The sequence below is a fragment of the Protopterus annectens genome, chromosome 16.part0, assembly GCF_019279795.1.
Source record: "Protopterus annectens isolate FY-2018-M chromosome 16.part0, PAN1.0, whole genome shotgun sequence".
NCBI lineage: Eukaryota > Metazoa > Chordata > Ceratodontiformes > Protopteridae > Protopterus > Protopterus annectens.
Window position 1 is genome coordinate 106,975,211 of NC_056750.1, and position 16,521 is coordinate 106,991,731.

General features: G+C 40.7%; 1 protein-coding gene across 2 annotated transcripts in view; it reads left to right on the plus strand.

Annotated features, from left to right (window-relative positions):
- The window catches only part of LOC122790862 (protein mono-ADP-ribosyltransferase PARP14-like), a 1,931,416-nt gene that overhangs the window by 952,933 nt on the left and 961,962 nt on the right, over positions 1–16,521 (plus strand). For both annotated transcript variants that reach the window (XM_044058520.1, XM_044058521.1), the window contains exon 7: positions 2,480–2,543. In XM_044058520.1, coding sequence (XP_043914455.1) covers positions 2,480–2,543 — 64 coding nt within the window. The remainder of the gene's footprint in view (positions 1–2,479; positions 2,544–16,521) is intronic.

Consider the following 16,521-nt stretch of genomic DNA (forward strand, 5'->3'; position numbering starts at 1 on the left):
TCTTCTGCCAGTGGGGCCACCCTTGCTGTGACCTCTTCTCCACGTCCCTGAATGCCAAATGCAACAGCTACTTTGCCCTGATTCTCCCTTTGGGGCAGTCACCAAGAGATGCGCTTGTACACGATTGGCCCCTGGGACTCCTTTACTCTTTTCCACCTTTCCCCTTGATACTGAAAGTCCTTCAGAAAGCCAGCATGTTGAGAAGCATAGTGATACTCATTGCACTATACTGGCCTCATCAGATTTGGTTCCCTTTTCTGTGGCCCCATCTCCAGGAGGAACAGTGGATTCGGGACCCAGTTCCAGACCTCCTGACTCATTCCACCCATCAATACAAACCCTAAAATTGACAGTTTGGCTGTTCCAGTTCCACAAATAGCTAGGCTCCCTGATATCTCCCCCACAGTTAGACATATATTGATTTCCTCTCATAAGCCATCAACCAGGAAATTATACTCTAACAAATGGATGAGATTTTCCAGTTGGGCTTCCAAAAACAGCATTGATCCCTTTACTGCCCCTAACACAGCAGTGTTAGAGTTTTTGGCAAAACCTTTTAATGAGGGTGTAGCGGCGGCTACAATTCAAGTTCAATTAGCCACTATATCAAACTATCATATGGGGAAATGGGATTTAAAATCATGTCCCACATGCTTTGCAAAGCATTCTTAAAGGGTACATTTATACTGGTTTCTACACTGGTTCTGTTGTTTTGTGTTTGCTGCTACCAATTTTCGTGTTGTTTCATTACATTCCTACTTAGGCCTCCAGTGCCATGGGACCTAAATTTTGTTCTGTCTATTGATTTTACCCTGCATCATCATGTGACGTAAAGTTTTTGTCATGAAAGCAGCACTATTGGTGGCCATTACGTCTGCTAGGCGAGTGTCTGAACTTCAGGCTTTGTCTATAGGCCCTCCATACATAACGTTTCCCTTCATTCCTACCAAAAGTGTTCTCTGAGGCCAACTTAAATCAATCCATTGACCTACCAGTTTTTTTCCCAAACTATGGCAACAAGGTGCCTAATTGTTAAGGTATTTGTCTTGCAAACACAAGGTGCAGGGTTTGAGTCTCACAAGGGATAATTGGCTAGGCTTAAAATGGCTTGCAAGGGCAGTTAGCCTAGTACTAATCTATGAACCTATAAATTACACCAGTTGGACGTGCATAGACAACTGTGTTTCTACATGCATAGAACAAAAGATTTCAGAAAGTCAGACCAACTGTTTGTGTCCTTTTCAGACAAAAAGAAAGGGTTCCCAATTTCAAAGGTCACGCTTTCTAAATGGCTCATAGACTGTATCACCTATACATACAATTCCCAGAACAAGGAACTCCCAGGGAAAGTGAAAGGCCATTCCACAAGGGCTATTGCAACTTCATCTGCCTTCCAGGTGAGGCTACCTATGGATTCCATTTGTGCAGCAGCAACATGGGTAAGGCCTCATACCTTTATCACTCAATACAAAGTCAATTTGTCCTCCAGGAACAAGGCCTCTTTTGGGTCCACTGTTCTAAAGCATATTTTCCCTTGAGCAGCCCAAGAAAGAAGGTGCTAGGGACGCTGTCCCAACCAGCAAAGAATGCAGGTGAGATAGGACAACATGACATTAAGGAGTTATGTAGTCACCATAATGTTCTATGTTTGTTGTCCATCTCTCCTTCATTCTTGCGTCCCACCCTCCTTCCCTCGCCTTCACTCCTGGAGGATCAAGTGGTGCTTTTTTCTTGACAAATTGATTATAAAGTCTCTGACTCTCTTCATTGTCTTGTCTGGATATGTTGGCTTGTTTAGTGATAATGATTGTGTTTTTGTTTGCAAACAAGATTTGGGTAATCTTCCCTGAGCATCATGGGATAGGGTATAGCTACGAGCCGGTGGAAGCTCCTGAGCTTTTGAATAAGGCTGAGTCAGAACCGATTCTTGGTTCCATACCCAACCAGCAAAGAATGAACGTGAGATGGACAACAAACATGGAATGTTATGGTGAGTACATAACTTCTTATTTGCCTGTCTGTAACCTTGTACTGTGATTCCTAAATTATGCCATGCTATTCTCCCTGTACTGACATCTCTTAAATGCTCCTTCATCTCTTTTTATCTTTCCTTGTTAGATTCTTTTAGACCTGCCAGGCTGAATAGGCTTGTCTTTCTTTTTTCTCATTTTTCAATTTAATATCTTTCAGAGTGAGCATTTGCAACACCAGAAACATCTTGGTGCTTAGAGCAGGAATTCTTTTCGTGTTTGTGATGATTTGACTGTTCATTGTGTCAGAATAATTTTCAATGTCAAGTAAGTGCAGAGAACAGAAATGTATAAAATGATTTGGCTTTTTTGCATTAAGGTATCAGATAACATTTGTTTACATTATTATGTATTTGTACCAACACATTCACATCCCAAATCTATACTATTGAGTCACAGGAATTAAGTTCTAATACTAATTAAACTTTTAAACTGTATTTCTTCGCTAGTTATTTCGTAACACAAACAGCATTTCTGAGAAAGGAAAAGAGGCAGAGGGAAGCAAGATCAAAGGTTAGTAGATGGAGTTTGTTAATTTTTACTTACCTGCAGCAAATGAATAACATGACTGATTCTAGGTAAGATGCCATTACAGTCCAGTTTCTGTGGTTCTTATTTAAAGTTTATCCCTTTACGTAGGCTTGTGCTCTTAAACCTAAAGGGCCAGATTCCAAAACACTTACTCTCAGTATAAACAGGATTGTTACAGAGACCAGATTCCAAAGCACCTGTTCACAACCATATTTCATTGCAGGTGGTGTCTTACACTGAAGGCAGGTCTTTGGGAATTGGGGCAACAGTATCTTCCTACATCTGAGAAAATAAATAAGTTTTCATTTCAAATATTCCATTCAAAGATTTGCAACACTGCTTTGATATTTGACTGAAAAATATGTATTGAAACCAAATGGAAATCCTTGAAGCTCCACTTTACCTTACGCTTCTTTTACTAAGAGAATCCTGTGCTTAGTTTCTGAAAATTATTCGTGTAGCTATAACTGCCATCCAAGACAGAGCTTTGCCAAATGATCTCTCAGCATACTCAGCTTACTTGTGAGGCCAGAACATTTCGTTCAGCTGACTAATTGCCTTCAAACTACACTCTCTTCTCAGTTCTACTACATTTGCAGACACTTGAAGCTGCAGTTGTCTAATTATTGGAATCACTGTCATCATGTGTGGAGTGTGCTAACTATGCAATGAAAACAAAAGAAAAATAAACTTGTCAAAGCAAGATTAATTATTTCTGTATGTATGCATGCTTGTACATATGTATGTGTTTGTTAACTGGGTTGGTGGGCTGGTCTATGACCCTGAGTGTATGAGCAGTAAACGTTTTGTATCATTAATAGTCTTAATGGTATTCCTGCTGGGGAATGTAGTGGTTAAGGCTGTGTTACAATATTATAATTTTTTTTTTTTTTTTGCAGTTAATGATTACATCCATTTTAGTTAGCCATTTTCATGCACCATTAACTGAAATAAGTAAAGGGCGTAAATAGATCATTGTGCTACTTCCAATGAGAAGATGACATTTTCTGGTGTATTTCAGCTGGAATTAACTGCAGAAGCTCCAAGTACTTCACGGATACAAAATTTACATAATGTTTTAAATGAGTGGTTAATGGATTTGGATGAATCAAAATTTATATATTGTTTTAAATGAGTGGTTAATGGATCTGGATGGATGTTTTAGATCAATAAAAAGTCTCCTGTTAGTTTTCCTTTTTCCATTGCCTCATAAATGTACTTAGTGACTGTATATATTGCCATTTTGGTATTGTACCCGGTTCTGAAACCATGTAAATTGTTAGAGAGAGTATATAATTTTTAAAGATGTATCCCATCAATTGATTATAAGGTAATTTTTCAGTAATCTTTGCTAATGGACCAGTTATGATAATTGGTATGAAGTCTGATACTGAAATGTAGTTTTTGGTTTTGGAGACTGGGACAGCAGTCCCATGGATGTAGGATAATGCCTTTGATCAATGGATGCAGTTATGGGGTCATGACATTTGTAGGAACTAGGGATGTAGTATTGAGGTTTTAGCTGATTTGTAGATATCTGTATTCTGTAATGTTTCTACTTCTTGTTTATAAGAGATCCATCTGAAGTAGAAAGGTGGAAGTTCACATTTGTTAAATATGGAGCTCTTGCCAAAGTCAGAGTAAGGCACTATGGTCTTTGCAGTGAGGATGTAGGGGAGGGATTTGGAAATAAAGGATCCAATGTTTGTTTTCATTCAGTTCAACCTTTGGGTCACTGGATCTGACTACAGCACCTTTCGGAAGCTCTGGATCCAGGACCCTGACACCTCACCTATGTTCCCTCAAAATACCTCAGATCTCTTTTGACATTTGATCAAGATGGACATGGTCTTTGGGAGCTGTGACTTCTTTGAGGATAAATGATTCTTTGATCATGTTTTGGATCTATCCTTTTTGCCTTTTTCCTCGGGTAACTTCCTTCTTATATTTCTTATTTTTCATACTGCCCCAATATAAAAAATAACTTTTCCCTGTCATTCTTTATCTAAGTCATAATTACTATTACCATTATTATTGTTGCTATTACTGTTGCTTTTTATATTTTTCCAGTGCTTTTGTTCTTAGTTTTGAATGACAAGGTAGTATTTTTTCTTTTGTAGGCTTTTGATCATCTAGTCAGTGCTGGTGTCATGTGTTTTTTTATTATGTCAGATAAGGTCCCCGATGTTAAGAAGAGTTTGTCCTGTGACCACAAAATCCTGCAGCATAACCTTCATTCTTTGGGTGTATACTGCCTGGTGCAGTGTGCCTAGATACTGACTATGAGGCATGTGCCTCTTTTGGTGCCAGAGACACAGGGACAAGTTAGTCCTAATGCCCCCCCCCCCCAAAAGCTGGAACTTCTGTTCCTTCTTACGAGACTTCTTCGGCTGAGAGATTTGAGAAACTCAAGTCATCTAAAGAAAAGGGGAAAAAAACAACATTGGAGAAATGAGAGAGTGAGCTAGAGAGAGGAAAGTAGAAAAGAAAGTGGAGAAATCCAGAAAGTGGTCACCAGATTGTACAGAATTTTTGAGTCCCATGCCAAAATGACTAAATGTTTGGATCCAGAAACCTCTAGGATCCATTCTCTGACACCTCCTCCCTATTTCTAACCTAAGCCGGGGAATCCTAAGCTCCACTCTCTCTTCCTGCAAGAGAGACACTCATCCTGACCACCATCACTGGCTTCTTCTTCGAGGTCCTTCCATTTGACAAGAAGTCTTACAAAAGTGAATGTGAACAAGATGATGTGGAGGTTCCTTTGGACACAGATTCAGCTGAGGGTCCTCCTGGTGCCATCCCCTTTAGACACCCCAGTAGAGGTCCATCTGCCCTTCCACTGGTTTCTCCATTTGTGGCCTGAAGTAGCCCATGGATGTTAGCCTTCCCAGAGCACTGACATTGGAGCTGACAATCCTCTCAACTTTGACTCCAACTGTATCCTTTACTCTTTCGACTCCAATTTTATTGGATTAAGATGCATCTCATAGCTGAAGCCTCAATGCAGGAACTTGGGAGTGGGGTTAACTTCAAAGTTTTCTGTAAAAGGAAAAACTTCAAAGATCAATACATGTTAGGTTCAAGCAAGGCACCCTTTATTACTTGCAGCAAGGAAGAAAAGCATGTAGGTACAAGATTTGTCTGACTTTCTGGTTGTCGGTATGTTATTCTTATACAGTTCTCTTCATGTCACATAGAAAATGTTACTAATCTACTGCTGACGTAGTTGGACACAGTTTTCTGTATGTTACTCAGAAAATATTACCAGGCTTATTGCTGACATGGTCAGATTATTGCTGTCTTGCAAAAACATTTGAGAAAAACAACCTGGCCTTGGGCTTATTTTAGCCCACCTTGTCTCTTCAATTCTTCCATTGTACAGTTCTAATAGATGAGATACATTTTGTCTTGATTCAAGGTACATTTCTAACTTTGGTACAAGTAGTACTGACTATGATTTAAGCTTTCAAACATCTGTTGTTTTCTTTATCGAGGCTTCTAGCAGCTGCACATTTTCTCATGGCATAAGCAGAAATAGAATGTCTCTTATTAAGTTTCCGGTAGCTGCACATATTTTCATTGCATAAGCAGAATAAAGGGTCTTTTATTAAGTTTCTAATAGCTGTGCAGATTCATGCAGTATGAACAGAATAAATGTATTAATCCTTTTAAGCCTTTAATGTACTAAGTATGCACATTGCTATTATGCATTTTCCCAACATTTCCTCCCTTTTAATACTTTTATTTTACTTTCAAAGCAAGCATAAACAGTTTTTTCTTCTTTTAACCTCTTCCTACTCAGGATTTGCAGTTGAGAGTCATTTAGTTTAAACCCATGAAAGCATTTTCAGTTTTTCAGTAACTCTTCGAGTTCAGCATCTTGGTATAAGGTTTCCGAAACTGAAATGTCTACAAAATCTTTGATTAGTCCTTTTATACAGGGGATGCAGCAGCACCGACACACCATCATCAGTAGAGCTATCCCTACACAGATGGTAATCAGAATGTTCATCAGGATACTGCCCCACCCCCCAAACAATTTCTGGAAAAAGTCCATCAATGGATTTGGTCCTGGTTTGGTCATGGCCGACACCTGCTGGATTACCTCAAGATGGTTGTCTATCTCGTGTTTGTGGTCAGGAATATACAAACAGCACTCCTCCTGGATTAAAGCGCACGTACCTCCTCTTGCCACTAGGGTGAAGTCAAGAGCCATGCGATTTTGAAGTACCACTGTTCTCATGGCAGTCATTTCATCGGTTACCAATTCTAGGGCAGAAAAGGTTGCATTACTCATTATTTCCAGAAGCTTGGACAATTTTCTCAGTTCCCAGATTGATTTTGTTGCTCCATATGCTGGTAATACGCCTGCCCACGATATAACAGTATCACTCAGATCCATGTGTGACAGTCCTTTGTTATTCCCTGGGCCTAAGTTTTGATGGTTTTTCCAGGGTGCATTGATTTGTCCCACTGGATTGACAGGCTTCTTGATTTCTCAGACATTCCGAATCTTCCCTTGAGGTACAACTGTCGTGTGTCGTATGGCCGGAACCAGGTATCCCAAAAAATAACTGCCGGACCTATTCTCGGGTAGCCATTTATATGCTTTTCTTCCGCATATAAAGTAACAATCTTCTACTTTAGTGGTAACTTTACTATAAACATACACTTGTCCTGCATGAAACATTTTTCTGTCAATTGTAGACAAGTGTTTGTAGAGAACAGAATCACGCTTTACTTCCTTTTTGTGGAAACGGTTGTTCTGCATTTCCATTTTCTCTGGTTCTTCCAAGTAGATGTATTTGGATCTTAACTGGATTCCGTCATCTTATTTTGGACACGTGATCTTACTATCTGTCCTAATAGGACCTTCAGCACCGATGGTTTCTTCACTGGGTTTGAGACGGATCAGTCCTATTGATCTGACCCTCCTTTGTAGCCAGACTTTGTGCTTAGGGTCCCGATGGAGAGGTAAGATCTTTGTCCAATTCAAAGTTCTTTACCAGCTTGCAGTGCGTCAGGTGTATCCACGAAGCTTGTTTTGCTATTTTGACTGCAGTAGGTGTCAAAAGAAGCACCTGGTAGGGACCTTCCCACCTTGGCGATGCCCAGTTAATTTGCTTCATGATTTTAATCCATACCCAGTCTCCTGGCGTCACTGCCACTTCCGATGTTTGTTTGTTTTTTATCTGAAACAGAATTTGACTGCAACAGATGTGTAGAACTCAACAACTTTTTCATATATTCAGCTAGTGTAAAATTGGCTTCCTGGTCTGATGACATGAGAAGTTTCTATTGGGGTGTATAATAAGCTCTTCCAAACAGTTTTTCAAAAGGAGTCAATCCTTTTGCTGTAGGGACAGTTCTCATGCTCAACAGTGCCAGGAGTAAACAGTACAACCAAGTTTTTCCCTTCTCAGCTATTAATTTTCTCAGTTTGCTTTTTAGTATACCATTATGCCTTTCAACCAGCCCTGCAGACTGTGGATGGTATGCACAATGATTTTTTAAAGAAATACCAGAATGTTTACTTAACTGCTGCATGGTTTGATTTACAAAATGTGTACCATTGTCACTGTAGATTCTTTCTGGAATGCCAAACCTAGGAATAATTTCCTTGACAAGTACTTTTGCCATTGTATCTGCATCCAGATTTTTGATTGGAAAGGCTTCCACAAACCTGGAAAACATATCTATAATGACAAGACAATACTTTTTATTTTAACATTTGTTCAATTCTATGAAATCCATACAGATAGTGTGAAATGGATATGGTGGTGTGGGTAAACTCCCTTGCTTGGGCGTTATCGCCCCCTGTGCATGATGTTTGTTACAAATCTGACACATCAAACAAATTTTTTTAGAGTAGTTTGTAAATCCGTATGTTGTGAACACTTGGTTCACCAGCTGTACCATCCCCCCCTGTTGAGACATGGCATTGCCCATGGCTCAACAATACTGCATAGCGAAACAAATTAGAGGGTAGTATCGGTTTTCCTTCTTTAGAGATGTACAGCCCCTTTTCGAGGATCGCTCCTCGTTTCATCCATCGCTGTTTTTCAGCTTGCATAGTGAGTGTTTGCATTGTTTTTAACATGTCTAGATCTACGGTTTCAGATGGTTGCAATTCCTTATTTAAAAGAAATACTTCTGTGGCCGCTTGTTTTGCAGCTGTATCAGCTCTCGCATTACCTTTTGAAATCCTATCCTGTTGCTTGGTATGAGCTGTACATTTGCAAATGGCCACTTTCTGAGGTAACTGAATAGATTCGAAAAGATCTAAATAAACTGTGCATGATTTATAGGTTTGCCAGTAGATGTTATCATTCCCTGGTTTTTCCACTGTTGTGTAAACACATGTACAGTGGAAAAAGCGTACTGGCTGTCAGTAAAAATGTTTACACATTTACCCTTTGCTAGGGTACATGCCCGTGTCAGGGCAATCAATTCTGCTGCTTGTGCAGGTAAATAGTGTGGTAAAGATTTTGCTTGTACAATCTCAGTATCAGAGACTACTGCATATTCTACTAGGTTTTTTCCTGCAGGACCCCTTTTGCACGAGCCATCCACGTAATATGTCACCTTGGCATTGTCCAAGGGGATGTCCGTGAGATCTTTTCTAGGTAGGGTCTTTTGCTCAATTACCTGCAGGCAGCGGAGGGGTGTGCCATCTGCAGGGGTTGGGAGCAGCGTAGAAGGGTTCAAAGTTGTACAGCGTTCAATTGTCATATGAGGTTGGCTCAACAATATAGTCATGCAGGAAAGCTGCCTAACAGGGGAGAGATATGCCACTTTTTCTTGCAGTAAAATGATCGCGACTGCATGAGGCACTCTCAAAGTGAGAGGGTGGAACAAGACTACTGAGGTTGAAGCCTGCACTGCCATTGCAGCTGCAACTACTGCTTGTACACAGTGGGGTAAGGATCGTGCCATTGGGTCCAGTTGTGATGAATAGTAAGTGATGGGGCGTTGCTTATCCCCATGCTGTTGTGTTAATACTGATGTCATGTAACCCTGCTTGCAATCTACAGTCTGGAAAAAACTTTTATGATAGTTTGGCAATCCCAGAACTAGTGAGGACGCTATTAACTGCTTTAGTTTACAAAAGGCAGACTCTGCCTCTGGTGTCCATTGTAACAAATCCTGTGCTGCCATAGGCATCTTATATATAAGGTCAGTTAAGGGTGCAGATTCCAAAGCATAGTTTGGAATCCAGCTTCGGCAAAAATTAGTTGTACCCAGGAAGGACATAATTTCCTTCTTGGTAGTGGATTTTGGTGCTTGTAAAATTGATACTTTTCTGTCCTCATCTAACGTTCTACCTTCCTTGAATATTACATATCCCAAGTACCTTACCTGTTTTTTCCACAGCTGTAGTTTGTCCTTGTTTAATTTATGTCCCTCAGCAGCTACAAATCGTAGAAGTGCTATGGTATCTTCCTTACAATCCTGCTGGGTAGGGGCCGCCAGCAGAATGTCATCAACATAAAGTAAAACCTGGCTACCTCTTGGTGGGTTGAATCCCGTCAAGTTGCTTGCCATTTCTTGTGAGAATATCGTTGGACTTTTCACAATATCCCTGTGGTAGGCGTGTATATGTATATCTTTTTCCCTGAAATGTAAATGCAAACCAATACTGGCTGTCAGGGCGTATTGGTATCGAAAAGAATGCATTGCTAATGTCTACCACAGAAAAATACTTTTGTTGAGGTTTTAAGTCATTCAACAGGGTGTGTGGATCTGGCACTATGGGTGCCCTTGGTATTACTGCGTCATTTACAGCTTGCAAATCCTGGACCATACGTCATTCTCCATTGGCTTTTTTAACTGGAAATAAGGGTGTGTTACATGGTGAATCGAGAGATTCTATTAGTATCCCTCCTTTAAGTAAGGATGCTATAATAGGCTTTATCCCTGCCTCTGCATCTTTTCTTAAAGGATACTGTCTTTTTTGTTGTCTGAATGCTGATTTTGGCGTGATAGTGACTGTTCCCGCTGTACGAATGAGTCCTACATCTGATTTCCCTGTTGACCAGGGAGTCTCTGGTATATCTCGCCAGGCGTTTTCTTCCTCCTTTAATAGGAGTGTCCATCAGCTGTCTTTGCTAGATTGCAAGTGCACAGCTGGGTTGGTCTGAGTTATCCAATTCATTTTTTGTACTTGTATCCCCTGTCCTGACAGTTCTAGTTCTGTCTGTTTCTCCCATCGCATGGCTTTTTCTCCTAGGTCTGCCCATTTTATATTTTTGCTTTTAGTTAAACTAACATGTGGTAATCGATTAGATTTATAAAGTGCAAAAAACTCCTGGGGCAGTGAACAGCTGGCAACACTGTTCCCTTCTGTGTCCCAGTACAGGTTACGCAGCATCAATCTATTTGTATGATTCTTAAATAATTATTTCTCCTATTCCTTATCAGGTCCTGGTGTGTTACAAAAATACAAGGTACGGTGCAACAGGTGTTGCTTGTCAATGTCAAGGGAGGGAAACTTACTGATGGCTATGCTCATTAGTTCCTCGGTCACAGTCCCTGGACCAGTTGTAACCAAGTCCTGGCTGTACCAGTAAAACATTTCACCCTCCGATTGCACCAGAAAGGTATTATTTTGTCACTGTGCTTCCATACCCTGCATGGTTGGGACTACTGCTATACCAAATACCTGCATGAGGTCTCTGCCTAAGAGATTTACTGGGCATTTTGCAGAAACTACAATTTTGCTTTTCTGTGTTAATCCTGAAACTGGATCAGTTATTGCAATGTTATGGGAGAGAGGCTCCCGATACAGCTGTCCATTAGCTGCTTTGACCAGTATGTAATCAGGTGACTCTGTTTTCTGGTAGTTTGGAGGGGTGTATCAGGGTCCGTGATGCCCCTAAATCACACAAAAATTTGACTTCCCTTCCTTCTACCAAGAGTGTAACTTCTGGTTTTGTGTCTGCTAAATAGAGCTCCAAGCTCAACAAGGCTAGGTCTAATATTTTGTTTTCTTCATTGTCACTAACTTCCTGCACTTTCTGTACTCCCTCTTTCACATTCTCATTTGTCCTTTCTTTACAAGCCCCTTCTAGTGATTCTTGACCATCATATAGTCAGTCCTCATCCTCCTTGTCTTCTGTTGTTGCCTTCTTATTTTTCCTGCTTGCCAAATGTCCCTTTTTACCACATTTAAAACTTTCTCCCCTTTTCTTACACCCTTCAAAGTCCTCTGATCGCTGATCAGACTGCTTGTTTCCCTGTGCGTTTTTCTTGCCCTTTTTCCCAGACTGCACTACATAAACTTCTGCTCCGTCTTCTACAGAAAATACTTGAGCTTTCTTTTTCTTTGTGCTATTAAAATGCCTTTCGGCAGGTCTAGCATATTCAAGTAATGATTGTAACCTGCTGGTGCGATGATCTACCATGTGTTTTGTAATAAAACTGCTTATAGGCACACTACTGCCTTTCAAAAATGCATTCTTTAACTGCTGTTCATATGGGGAATCTTGCGTTTGATCTTCAGGAACCTGCATTTCACAGTGGTTATTAAAACATTCTAACAATCTGGCATAGTGCCTGTCAATTGTTTCACCTTCTTGTTGGATGCATTGATTAATGCAAGTCCAGTCTGCCCTAGGTTTCCATTTTTCAGAGATACGGTCTGTAAGATCTTTTACTCTTGTGTCTAATTCTGCGCTGCTATGTGGGAGGGGTCTTTGTGCAGCTTCACGAGGGTTCCAGTTGCCACAAATCATGTACCAATCTGGCCCTACAATTTGTCTAACTACTTTTTCTACTTCTTCTCCATTTAAGTTATAACTTAACCTCATTCCTTGTAAGTCTTCTGAGAATTTTCTAAAATTAATCTTCAAATGGGGAATTCCCTCAGTGGCTTTCCGGATATCTTCCGGAGTCCAAGGTCTATATACTAAGATAGTTGGGTCCTGATTGTCCTGACCTGCCTGAGGATTAGGTACTTCTATAAGCGGGCATATTTCTTCTTCTTCTCCTATAGATTGTGAATTTTTAACTGTTTGCCATAACTCAATACCTTCTTCTGAATTACTTGCCTTTGTTCGGGACCTGGTCCCGACGGGATCTCTGATTTTAGTTAGTTTTAGTTTTATAATACCTCTATCTTCAGTGACCACAGGATATAGTGGGGGTGGACTAACCTGTTCACTCGCTTCATATTCTAGTAAGGGAGGCGGAGGTGCTGATGCTATTACTAAGTTATTATCCTCCTTTTCATATTCTGGTAAGGGAGGCGGAGGTGCTGATGCTATTACTAAGTTATTATCCTCCTTATCTAAAAACATTGCTTTTGAATATTTGTTCCTTTGGTCCCTACGGTTTACTTCCTCCAGCCACCTGTGTCCTTGAGGAATTCCTAACCTCCGTTGCTTTTTTACCTGACCCTTGGAATCGTTTTTGAGTTGTTTGATAAGTTTGATAAGCGAGGATTTTTCTAATTTTCCATCAAATTCATATTTATTAACCCATTTTGAAAAATATCTAATATTATCGGCGCGCTGCGACTGCATATATTTTGGATCTTCCGTTAACGGCGGGTGCTGGGGTATTTTTGTGCAATTATTACCCATTTTATTTTACCTTTGATTGTTACGTAACTTCTCTTAATTTTAACATGTACCACGGATTTTGTTATAGTCTCTTCAGAATGACTGCCTACTTATTCTCTTTCTCCTGATCTATGACAAGACAGTACTCCTTTTTTATCCCTGACCGTAAGAAAAATACAATTTGATAAAAAACAATTCACATCTAGTCCCTGATCTGAAACAGAAAACTGAAAAAAGTAGGTTCACCTTACCTGAGCCCACGTGATTGATCACTGATTCGTAGAGACCCGTCCTTCAGTCACAGAACAGAAAGTGGCTGGCCTCTTTTGATGACAATTCAGTCAGAGGACTTTCCATATAAGAAGAACCAATTTGGTTTCTTCCCCGTATGGTTTCAGCCACCTGGGCATCTGATCCGAGACTAAGAGAGGGCTCCGGCTCAAAGGACCAATCTGTAAAAGGAAAAACTTCAAAGATCAATACACGTTAGGTTCAAGCAAGGCATCCTTTATTACTTGCAGCAAGCAGACAAAGCATGTAGGCACAAGATTTGTCTGACTTTCTGGTTGTCAGTATGTTATTCTTATACAGTTCTCTTCATGTTACATAGAAAATGTTACTAATCTACTGCTGACGTAGTTGGACACAGCTTTCTGTATGTTACACAGAAAATGTTACCAGGCTTATTGCTGACATGGTCAGATTATTGCTGTCTTTCAAAAACATTTGAGAAAAACAACCTGGCCTTGGGCTTATTTTAGCCCACCTTGTCTCTTCAATTCTTCCATTGTACAGTTCTAATACATGCAATACATTTTGTCTAGATTCAAGGTACATTTCTAACTTTGGTGCAAGTAGTGCTGACTATGGTTTAAGCTATCAAACATCTATTGTTTTCTTTATCAAGGCTTCTAGCAGCTGCACATTTTCTCATGGCATAAGCAGAAATAGAATGTCTCTTATTAAATTTCTAGTAGCTGCACATGTCTTCATTGCATAAGCAGAATAAAGTGTCTTATTAAGTTTCTAATAGCTGTGCAGATTCATGCAGTATGAACAGAATAAATGTATTAACCCTTTTAAGCCTTTAATGTACTAAGCATGCACATTGCTATTATGCATTTTTCCAACATTTTCTGATCAATCTCTTCCCCTTAGTGCCTTGGTGCTCAAGAGCTCAGATCCATTATCAGCCTTGGAGCTGGGGAGATTTGGAGCATATCTCCCTCCTGTCACTTTTTTGCATCAGAGGAGTGTTCCTTCAGCTCAGATTGCATCTTCAGCGTTCAAGACATTTGAAAGGGTTCTCCCCTGACCAAGAAAAGAGGTGTGTGTGCCATGCTTGGCTCCATCCCTTCCTCAATTGGATACTGTATCTGAATCCGTGTATCTTAGCTAACTGAGACAGTCAGCTTCTTTCAGCCTTGGAGGAGGGTCCTCACTATGCAAGTTCCCAGTCTGATTCTGATCCTTTTCTCAGATGCTCAAATAAGACAAGGTCCTAAGAAACTGTCTTGTAAAATGGGATACTTAGACTACTCTCCAGAGTCTGTCACTGAAGAAACAGAATTCGATGAAGGTGAAGTATCCCCACAATCCCCACTGGAAGACATCATCTTTGGTGACATGCTTGAATTGATGAAGGAACAGTGTGGTTGGTCCTCTGACACTCCTCTCCTGAGGAGTCTGCATTCTACAAGACATTTAGGGCTGGCTTCTACTTTTTGGGTGATACTGCCCACTGATGACCTTATAGACTGAGTGGTGCAACAGGTATGGAAAGAACCTGATGTGATGGAGCTGATACCATGAAATCTGGACAAGAGTTTGGTTGTCCCTAGGACTAGAATGCATTGGAGCAAGGGTCCCCCAATGGATGTCATGGTTGTTGTAGACCCCACAAAGAAGGAATTCTCAGAGGAGAGCACATCTGTCTATCTTTGTAACAGTGATGCCAGAGCCTTGGACAGATTTGAAAAACATACATGTTTCAGTGACTTTTGCCCGTATGGCTCTGAATTACCTTGCCCATATAACACACTTTGAGAGACACTTGATGAATGAGCTGACCAAGTCCCTGTTAGATAACTTGTTATGGACATCCAGAAATCAGTGGAGTCCATGTTAGCTACCCTACAGTTTATGTCCAGTGTATCCATGCATCTGCTTTCAAACATAGCTGATGGCATGGAAAGAGCAGCAGGAACTGGCATCGCCATCCGCCAGCAAGCCTGGGTGTGCTTATGTGACTTCAGAGATATTTTCAAGTTGTCTTTCATTAATACCCCTTATGATGATTTTATTCTCTTTTAGACCAAATATGAAATAAATGCTTACCAGAAGTGAGCAGGAAGGCAAGAACTTGTCTGCTTTTGGAATTCATTTTTCTACCCTTTTCATAGGAACTAAAAAGGGAGGGAAAAAGCTGTGCTTTTGGAAATCAAATGCATTCAGCCAGGATGCACCTGTTCCAGGTCTTTCCATATTTAGACGATTGGCTGCTCAGCGCACCAACCATGGATTTGTTGATCCAGCACAGGAACTACTTGCTCCACCTTGTCCCACTGTTGGGAATTACAGTCAGCTATGCAAAGAGTCAGCTAATACTGAAGCAACAGTTTGCTACCTGGATACAAACTATCAGACAACAAAATGCACACAATCCAGAATTTTGTACCTGCATCATATAGTTTCACAGGCCCTTCAGCACTCCTCTCCTCCTGCATTACTTTTTCTCAGGCTGCTGTGCTTAATGGCTTATTCAATCAGTCTGATACCTCTAGCAAGATATTAATTGACAGTCCTATAATGGACCTTGTTGGTTCATATTTTCATAGGAAGCTATTAGGCTAGTAGCCCTAGGGCCTTTACAACCCTGTTATACCTGTGTTCCCTAAATGACCTTGGTTAGATGGTTGTTATTCACAGAGTGAATCTATGATCAGCACCAACTGCCCCTGTCCATGAGGAACATAGGTACCACCCCCAGGGTGAATTTATGGTCCTCCATCCATTGTCTAGGTTGCACTTGAATAGGGTTATTGAGGAGCTCTGCTTCACGTGAGTTGAGAGTTTACTCCAGAGGAGCGACAATCACTGGGAGATATATCTGTGTCTCCAGCTTTTTCTGTTAATGTCACAGGCTAGGTTAAGATCTCTGGAGCGAGTGACTCTTGTGCCATTTGATTTGCAGATGTGCAGAATTTCCATTAGGGCAGGGTCAGAAACTGCTGTGTAGGCCAGGCACAAATCGCCTCTCACCAGCCTGTAGGATACAGAGTACAGTGACAGGGCTTTCAGTCTTTCCATGTAGGTCATGTTTTGGAGGCCTTGAATTTTCTTGGTAAGAAACCTCTGTGGTCTCTTGAGCTGCTGCAGGTGTTTGGTGAGGTACA